Consider the following 10,048-nt stretch of genomic DNA (forward strand, 5'->3'; position numbering starts at 1 on the left):
AGGAAGGAAGGAAGGAAGGAAGGAAGGAAGGAAGGAAGGAAGGAAGATACCTCTATTGTGCTCAGTCTCTTCCCCTGTTATATTGTAAACTCCTTGAGGGCAAGAACCCTCTTTATTTTTATGTATTTGTTTCCCTAGTGCTTAGTACTGTAATGGACACATACTAGTACATAATATTTATTCATTTTGATTGTTGACACAGCATACCAAAATTTATGAGATGGAGCTAAAGCAGTCCTTAGACACTTCTTTAACAAAAGACTTATTATTTATATTATAATAATAAAATAAAAATATTATTTAATAAAAACTTTTATTAACAAAATAAATGAATAGGGCAAACACCTTACAAAACTTGAATAACAATAGTCCAGAAATCCCCAACTAATCAATGAAATAGAAATTCTGAAAATTAAAGAGATTTACAAAATTGAAAGCAAAAAGATAATTGAATTGGTAAATAAAACTAAAATAATTTTTTTGAGGGGGAAAGGGGAAGAAAACAACTAATAAAAGATAAAAGTTTGCTGCTATGATTTTTTAAGAGAAAGAAAAACAAAATAGTTAAATGAAAAATGAAAAAGAAGAAATAAAGGAAATTATAAAAAAAAACATGCATTGACAAAACCAATAGCATTGAGAAATTAGATGACTATTTACAAAACATTAAATGCTCAGATTTTAAAAACAGAAATAGACTAAATAATCCAGTATCCAAAGAAATAAATTAACTAAGCTATAAATGATCTCTTAAAAAACAAACAAACACCTAAAACCAGGTGAATTTACAAGTGGTTTCAACCATTCAAAGAATAATTCCAATATTATATCAGTTATGTGCAATAAGAAGAAAAGAAGGCACCTTTCTAATTTCTTTCTATCATATAAATATAGTCTTGATACCTATATCATGGAGAGACAGAGCAAGAAAGAAAACTACATAACAATATCCTTATGAACATTTATATATAATGTAAAATAAAATATTAAAAAGTAGGCTACAATAACATTAGAAAGAAATTATACACTATGACAAGGTTGGGCTTAAACCACAGGGTCAGTTTGCATTAAAAGACTACAAATATGGGTAAACTTAATATTTGGTAAAACTTAAAGTTGCACTAAGACTTGGCACAACCTATATAACAAATAGTATAATAAAATAAATCATAAAACCATGAGATTATATTAATATTCACAAAGCTTTTGGCAAAACCCCAATTTTATTAAAAATCCTAGGAAGCATATTAATTAATACATAAAGCATTATATTTTATGGACCCTTTCTTAATATAGTATATAATGCTTTATGTTCAAGAACAAAAATTATTGGTAATAAGGAAAAGTTAGAAGCCTTCCAAAAGATCAAGGTTAAAGCAAAGATGCCCATTATCACTACTACTATTTATCACAGTATTAGGAATTCTAGCTGTAGCAATAAGACAAGAAAGGAATCTAGTGAATAAGTATAGGTAAAGAAGAAATAATTGTTTTTGCAGATTATATGACAACCTATTTGGAATATCCTAAATGAAATAATTAAAACAATAAATTTAGCAAAGTTGTAGGATATAAAATACATCTTCATAAATGTTCTGTATTCTTTACTAACAAAATCCAGTGAGAAGAGCTAGAAAGAGAAATTCCATTGAAAATAATTGTAGAAGTTATGAAGTATTTGGGAGTATATTTACAAAGATATCCATAGAAACTATATAAATCCAACTATAAAACCCTCTACAGAAATAAAGATACAGTTGGAAAAACATTAATTGCTCAGGGGCAGAACAAGTCAATGAAGCAAAAAATGAAGAGCCACTCCCCCAATTGATAAATGGGCAAAAGATATGAATAGACAAGTTTTCAGATGAAGAGATTAAAGTCACATAGAGGTATATGAAAAAATGCTGTAAGGGGACAGTTGGGTAGCTCAGTGGATTGAGAGCCAGGCCTAGAGACAGGAGGTCCTAGGTTCAAATCTGGCCTCAGACACTTCCCAGCTGTGTGACCCTGGGCAAGTCACTTGACCCCCATTGCCTACCCTTACTACTCTTCCACCTATAAGTCAATACACAGAAGTTAAGGGTTTAAAATAAAAAAAAAATTTTTATTTTTAAATGCTGTAAATCACTACTGATTAGAGAAATTCAGACAATTATGAGAGACATCAACTCATAGTCAACAAAATGACTAAAGTGACAAAAGGGCAAAATGATAAGTGTTGGAAGGGATTTGGAGAAATGGGAACATTAACACAGTTGGTGAAATTGTGAACTGATCCAACTGCCGGACGCCATCGAGGTTGTGAGGTAGTAGCCGTGCTAACCTCACAAGCTCTGACAATCCAGCACGGCAGGTTGTCAGGAGGATGGAAATTCCACACTCAGTTTACCCCATGTGATTCTTTTTACAGTGACGTTCACTTGAATTGAAATTATTGCAGTCAATATCCTTATCCAGCTCAAAGGAGACACGGAAAAACAGTATAGGTTCATGGCAAGAACAATCACAGCCACAGACTACCCACTATCCCAAAATAAACCCCTGTACAACCCCCTAGAGTATAGAAATTTCCCCTAGAATCAGTCCAGTAGAAAACCAGCAGTTAGTGAGTTAATGCAAGTTTCTAAAGTTTCCAGCAAGAAAATACCTGGCCTGAGTTTGTTCCCAAACTCCTACAGACCATAGAAACAGTGAAACACAAGGAAATTAAGGCAATGACAAACTAGCACAGAATCACCCTTCCAGAACTATATTCTTAGTGATCCTATAACAGAAAAAACACCATGGGAACAAAACATTGGACCAGACTGATATTATTGTATCTTATTGGATGTAATCAACTGCCATCACTATCTCCTTGATTGATGATGGGAATGAATAGTATAACGTAACTATATACATAATATAATTAGTTAAAATATAATTAACTATTATGTTTAGCTAGGAACTGATGTACCTGTACCTTACAGATGGCTGAAAATAATAAGTTCCAACAAGCCAGGCTATAATGAATAATACTTGACAAGCTTGCTTCTTTGTTTAACCACAGTAAGATAATTAGTAAATGTCAATCTTGTAATGTTTCAAAAGTTAATATGTGGGGGGCAGCTGGGTAGCTCAGTGGAGTGAGAGTCAGGCCTAGAGATGGGAGGTCCTGGGTTCAAACCCGGCCTCAGACACTTCCCAGCTGTGTGACCCTGGGCAAGTCACTTGACCCCCATTGCCTACCCTTACCACTCTTCCACCTATGAGACAATACACCGAAGTACAAGGGTTTAAAAAAAAAAACAACAAACAAAAGTTAATATGTGATTTTGAATGTATGGGAAGAAAAAAACCTGTATGAGATCATAAAGAAAAGAGGGTATAAAAATTAAAATCAGCAGATGGCACGAGAGAGAGAAGGAACAGCCTCTGTAATTTCACTTGCACTCTGGCTCATTTTCATTCCATTCTTCGCCATGCCATCCTACCTCCAGAGACCCAACCAAGAGAAGAGCGGGCTCTTCGCATCCAACCATTTTGGAAAGCAATTTGGAATTACACCTAGAGCTATAAAACTATATACCCTTAGACCCAGCAATACCATTGCTGGATCTGTTCCCCAAGGGGGATCAGAGAAAAAGGAAAAGAACCTGTATGTTCTAAAATATCTATAGCAGCTCCCTATGTTGTGACAAAGAACTGGAAATGCGGGAGCTGTCCATCAATTGGGGAATGGCTAAACAAATTGTAATGTGATTATAATGGAATATTATGCACCATAAGAGATGATGAGCTGATTAATTTTTGGAAGGAACTATATGAGATAATGAATAGTAAAATGAGTAGAACTAAGATCATTATATTCAGCTACATATTTAATATTTGAAGAATAATTTGTGAATGTTTACCTCCAGAGAATGAACTGAGAAGTGGAAACACAAAATGCATAATCTATATATGTTGCTGTGGAGAATGTAAGGGGGGCCTGAACAAATCAATTAATCAAGCAATTAATTAATTCAAAACATTATATTTTAAAAGAAATGAACAGACTAAATTTTATAAAATTTGGGAGAACCACGTGAGATAATGAAGAGTGAAACAAGTAGAACCAAGAAAACATTATATTCATTTATAGATTTAATATCTGAAGAATAACTGGTGAATGTCCACTTCTAGAGAATAAACAGAAAAATGGAAACATAATCTATATGTTTCCATTGTTCTGTTCAAACATATCTATTTTCCAGATGATGCCTTCTATGGTGTGGGGAAGGAAGGGAGGGGTTGAGAAACTTGAAAATAAATTCTGTTAATAAAATTTTTAAAAAGGAAAATGAAGTCACATCATAAAAAAATTAGAGGAGCAAGGAAAAAAATACCTTTTAGATCTATGGTTAGGGGAAGAATTAATGACTAAACAAAAGACAGCAAAAAGTCATATAAGATAAAATGGGCAATTTTGATTATTTAATGTGGAAAAGGGTTTTACAAATAAATCTAATATAATGAAAATGAGAAGAAAAGGAAAAAGTCTGTGGCAAATTTCTCTGATAAATGTCTCAAAACTAAGATATTTATGGAAATGATTCAAATTTATAAACTATTCCCCAATCAATAAATCATCATTAAAGGATATGAACAGGCAGTTTCTGAAGGAAAAAAATCCAAGCTATTCACAACCTTATGAAAAAAATCTCAATCACTAATAATTAGAGAAATGACAATTAAAGCAACATATTGAGAGGTTCTACCACATATTCATCAGGCTGACTAAGATAACAAAACAGGAAAACAGCAAATGTTGGAGAGACTTTGGGAAAACATTAGTACCCTCTCAGTAGAGCTTTGAATCAGTCTAACCATTCTGGAAAGCAATTTGGAATTATGTTCCCATAGTCACTAAATTATGTCTACCCTTTGACAGCTATACCAACACTAGGCCTGTATCCCAAAAAGATCAAAGAAAGAGGAAAAGGATCAAAATATACAAAAATATTTATAGAATCTCTTTTCATAGTAGTCAAAAATTAAAACTAAGGGGGCAGACTGAGAGTCAAGCTTAGAGATGGAAAGTCCTAGGTTCAAATGTGATCTCAGACACTTCCTAGCTGTGTGACCCTGGGCAAGTCACTAGACCTCCATTGCCTAGCCCTTACCACTCTTCTGCCTTAGAACCAATACACAGAATTGATTCTAAGACAGAAGGTAAGGGTTTAAAAAAAAATTGAAACTAAGTAAGTATCCTATTAGAAAATAGTAAATGAATTAATATAATGAATAAATTGTAATAATATTGTACCATCATATAAAAAATCTACATCAAATTTCCAGGAGGGAGAAGTGGGTGGAAGGAAAAGAGAGAATTTGGAACCACCAATTAAAAAAAAATGGATGTTAAAATTGTTTTTACATGTTATTGGGGAAATTTTTTTTAATTTTAAAAATAATATCATGCCATAAAAAATGTTGAAATGGATAGTTTGGGAAGAAAATGGGAAGACCTCAATGAACTGATACAGAATAAAGTAAGAATTGGGAGAACAAAGTAAAATGACAAAATATTATAGAGAAAAAGAACTTTGGAAGTCTTTAGTACTCTGATTAATGCAATCATAGCTAAGTATATTTGCAGTAAAAGTTCCATCTTTCTTCATTTGGAGGGGACAATTATAGTCTCACACTATAAATGCTTATAAAAGTAAATACATTTTTTAATTATGAAAAAGAGAATAAGAAAAATTTTAAAGAAAGACTATGGAACTGATAAGCAAAACAAAATACTTGTTTCAAAAGATTAGCAAAATTGATAAAATATTAGCTAATTTGATTTTAATGAGAGAAAACAAAATTAAGTTAAAAATGAGAATGGGAATTAACTTTGGAACGAGAGGAAATTTTTTTAATGGTTTGCTATACTCAATTATATGTTAACCCACTGAAAACTTAAACAAAATACAAAATTAATAACTTAGAGAACAGAGAATCTCAATAACCTCATCTCTGAAAAAAAATCAAAGAAGTCAGAAATGAAGTCAGAGAGGAGAGAACCAAAGAGATTTAGAATTTAGTTCTTCCAAACACTGAACAAGCAAGTCATCTCTATACTATTGTATATAAACTTTTTTTTTTTTTTAAATAGAGGAAAAAGACACTCTACCAAAATGGACCCATTTGACAGATAACTTAGTTAGATGGTAGGCAATGTTGCTATTCTTCTCTTCTATGTTACTTTCCTACTGGAAGATACCCAATGGGAGCCAAGTGCATAGGCAGTATCTGCAGGCACCATGTGGGAGGGTACCCCTCACTAAGCCTCCTCTGGGTCATGCATCAAACTGATGATAACACTGCAAACTCCAGGCCAGCCTTTATCTAGGAAGCAGTGACATTAGGAACTGTTCTCTGTGCCTTACTGATTTTTGCCTCTGTCTTCCCCCAGCCAGACATTGTTAGAAGGTGCTAAATAAATGTTTGTCCAATGGAAAATCAGTTTTCTTTTCATTCCTCATGGGTGGGCCTGTTTCTGAGAGACCAGGGCTGGGCTGGTCCCCACCCTAGTCTGCTCTTCTTGTGATAAAAGAGACTGTGTTGGTCTTGGAGTCAGGACCACCTTGGTTTGAAATCCTTCCCTGATCACTTTTTAGCCCTGTGCTTGATATAACCTCCCCAGCCTCATTGTCCTCATCTTTAAAATGGTTATAATGATACCTCTAGTATTTTACAAGGTTTTTCAAATGAGATAATATATGGAAAGTACTTTGTACATATTGAAGCTGTTTTAGCTGACCTATTTATGTCATCATGATCACTATTATTCAGGTGCCAGTCAATGCCATTCCCCACCCCAGGATATTCTGTTACTGTAGGAGTTTTTTGAAGCCAGGAACACTGAATTTTTCAACTTTGTGTCCTCTCTTGGCAGATAGCTGAGGGTCTGGCACGTAGAAAGTATTTAGTAATCTTTGTTGAGATGAGAAATGGCCAGTGAGAAAATTGGAGACAGATTGTAGAGGGCCTTACATGCCAATTTAAGCAGAGTTTACATTTTATGCAAAAAGTAAAGGAGGGGCAGCTAGGTGACTGAGTAGATAGAGAGGCCAGGCTTGGAGACCAGAAGTCCTGGGTTCAGATTTGGTCTCAGATGCTTCCTTGCTTTGTGACCCCAGCAAGTCACTTAATGCCAATCACCTAGTCCTTACCCCTCTTCTGCCTTGGAACTGATAACTAGTTCTAAGGAATGGAGAGCTACTGAGGGTATAAAGGAAGTAACAAGGTCAGATCTGTGCCTTAGAAAATGATTTTGGTCACTTTGTTGGGGACAGGCTTGGCTGAAAGGTTGTAGAGGAAGAAACTGAGGCTGTAGCTAAGGATGGGTTTGTTGTGGAGTGGAAATTTAAGGGGACCTTGAAAATATCAAAGTACACCCTCTTTAACAATATTTTTAAAAACCCTGGGGGAAACCATCTTTAAAATGGAATGTACTTAGTGAGAGGAAAGTGGGGCACTGCCTCAAGTCATGGACTTCAGACAAGTGCCCCCCAAAATTAAAAGAGAGAGAGAGAGAGAGAGAGAGAGAGAGAGAGAGAGAGAGAGAGAGCTATGACCATGCCTGCCTAGAGACCAACTTGAGAGACTAAGAGACAAAGTGAGCCTGATACAATGTTCCTGATACAAAATGTTCTCTGGTTTACAGAGACCCTTCCCTGTATAGGAAAATGCAATAGAATTAACCTTCCTAGAAGCTGGAGACAGAACCTTTGAATAGCTTTACAATTGACATATTCAAGGAAATTAACATCTTCAAGAAATTGGAGAATAGCTTTACAGTGGGTCCATTCAAGCAAAATAACATTTTAAAGAAATGGTCCGGGGTTGGGGACCAAGGCTCTCTTCCAGGAATAAAGGACAGGAATATCAGACTGAGGAGTTCAGGACTGGATTATCTGGGAGGGACAGATAGGAGGATCAGTCCAGCCCTCCAGGAAGATGCTGCCAATACAATAGAAGAGACTTCTAAGACAAAAAAGATCAGTCTGGGATACCTGCCCCAGGCAAGTTGCCAGACAAACTCCAAAGACCCAACCCAAAAATTGAAGGTTGTTCCACTGAGAGAAGAATGGGGTGGGGTGGGGGAGTAGAAAGGATTGGGGGAGGGGAGAACCAGTTTTTACTAACTTTTTGGAGATATTAGTAACATGAGAATAACAGTAATTTCTCACTGCACACAGGTTGACTAGAGCTGTGTTCCAGGGCCCCAACACCCAGAGGCCGTGCCTCCTCCCTGGCAGTGTTCTTGGCAGCCCCAGACCATAGACACACCCACAAGATTGACCTCTGATCCCTCTCCAGGGCCCAGCTTCTCCAGGTGTTCTTATCACCATTGCACCACACTTCAAACATGCCTCTCCCACCGCCATGGCGCCCTTCTGTTCCCTTCCTCCCATTGCTTGGGGGCTGCAGGGCCATTGGCCACTGTGGAAGTGTGGAGCAGCCTCCCTGGGGGATGATGGGCTCTTCCTCCCCTCCAGTTCCTGCACCAGTAGGGTACTTGTCTACAGTAGGGCATGTTTTATTCTACCCTGACCTCCCTTTACATTTACTCCAGGACCAAAATGATCTGTTAGGCTGGTCAGATGCCGGTCATTAATGACCCAGGAGTGGCCAGCCTGAGAGCCTGGAAGGAGGAGCCTGCCCTTCACAGAAATAGGGAGGTTGGAAGGAATGGGAGTAGTGAAGGGAGGGTGATGTTTCTCTTTTGGGCCCATGAATGAATAAACATGAAAGAACAATTATAGGGCAAATCACTAAGTCCATCACTCAGAGCCAAAGATAGGCAGAACAAAAGATAGGCAAAGACAGGTTTATTGCTTTTGCAGAAAGATTCTTTGCTTTACCTGAGATTCATTGTAAGATTCTGTTAAATAACAAGCTTTTCTAGGGCAGAGAAAATATTTCCTTTGATACACATTTCATCTATGCAGAGTTTTTTCAGGAACTGCTTGAAATAAGGGGTGGTGGGTGGGGGTTTATATATGAGATGGTGGTGGTATGTAAAAGAATGGTCCATCTCTGTGTACGGAGAGTTGGGCAGGAATCTAGGCTCCCAACTGCCTCCTTGTTACCTAATAAATCACTTTGAAGTCTATCAAACCCTCATTGGGGCCATCTATGAGGTAAGTGCTCCTGGGATTATGATTTCCCTTTTACAGATGATAGGATCTTAGAGTGAGAGATGAAAAGCCCATATAGAGTAGAGGCCATTTAGTCCAGCCACCTTCATTTACTGAAGGAAATAGGCATTTAATAAGGGTTTTCCAAGTTACAGGAGAAAAAGGTTGGAAATACAAGCAAAAAGAGTTAGTCTTGGGCAGCTGGGTAGCTCAGTGGAGTGAGAGTCAGGCCTAGAGACAGGAGGTCCTGGGTTCAAACCCGACCTCAGCCACTTCCCAGCTGTGTGACCCTGGGCAAGTCACTTGACCCCCATTGCCCACCCTTACCACTCTTCCACCAATGAGACAATACACCGAAGTACAAGGGTTTAAAAAAAAAAAAAAGAGTTAGTCTCTACCCTCTTGGAGTTTATATTCTAATGAGACAGACCCCTCACAAAAGGGAGGAGAAGAGAAGATCCCCAGCACTAGTTGTGAAGTCTAGAAAGGAGCAGTATGAAGAGGGAAAGCTGTTCTTTCTCATGACTGTTATCCCTATCTAATTCAGATTATTCCTCCCTAGTCTCTATTTGTCTCTGTCCTCCCTTCATCCTTTGAAACTATTTAGAGACGTTAGGCATGAACATGAAGAATGAGGAGGTAATGGCCTGGAACTCAGCTCTGTCTAACCATGTCTGGAGTTCTCTTTGGATACCACATTTTTAGGACATTAATAGCCTGGAGAGTGTCTGGAGAATGGCAGCCAGAGTGGTGAAGGCCTTAGAATTGTAGCTAATTGAGGATTTGTTGAAGGAACTGAGAAAGTTTATCCTGGAAAAGAAAAGGTTCAATTCAGAGCTACTTTCTTGTTTTTGTTTGTTTGTTTTGGGTTGGGGGAAAGTGGAATT

At 37.0% G+C, this 10,048-nt stretch overlaps 1 protein-coding gene across 1 annotated transcript in view; it reads right to left on the reverse strand.

The window, feature by feature from the left end:
* Positions 1 to 8,457, reverse strand: part of LOC123242077 (eukaryotic initiation factor 4A-II) — a 29,206-nt gene extending 20,749 nt beyond the window's left edge. Inside the window, exon 1 of the mRNA XM_044669569.1 lies at positions 8,211 to 8,457. Within this exon, the coding sequence (XP_044525504.1) occupies positions 8,211 to 8,457 (247 nt within the window). The remainder of the gene's footprint in view (positions 1 to 8,210) is intronic.
* Positions 8,458 to 10,048: the final 1,591 nt, after the last annotated feature.

This window comes from Gracilinanus agilis, chromosome 3 (assembly GCF_016433145.1).
Source record: "Gracilinanus agilis isolate LMUSP501 chromosome 3, AgileGrace, whole genome shotgun sequence".
NCBI lineage: Eukaryota > Metazoa > Chordata > Mammalia > Didelphimorphia > Didelphidae > Gracilinanus > Gracilinanus agilis.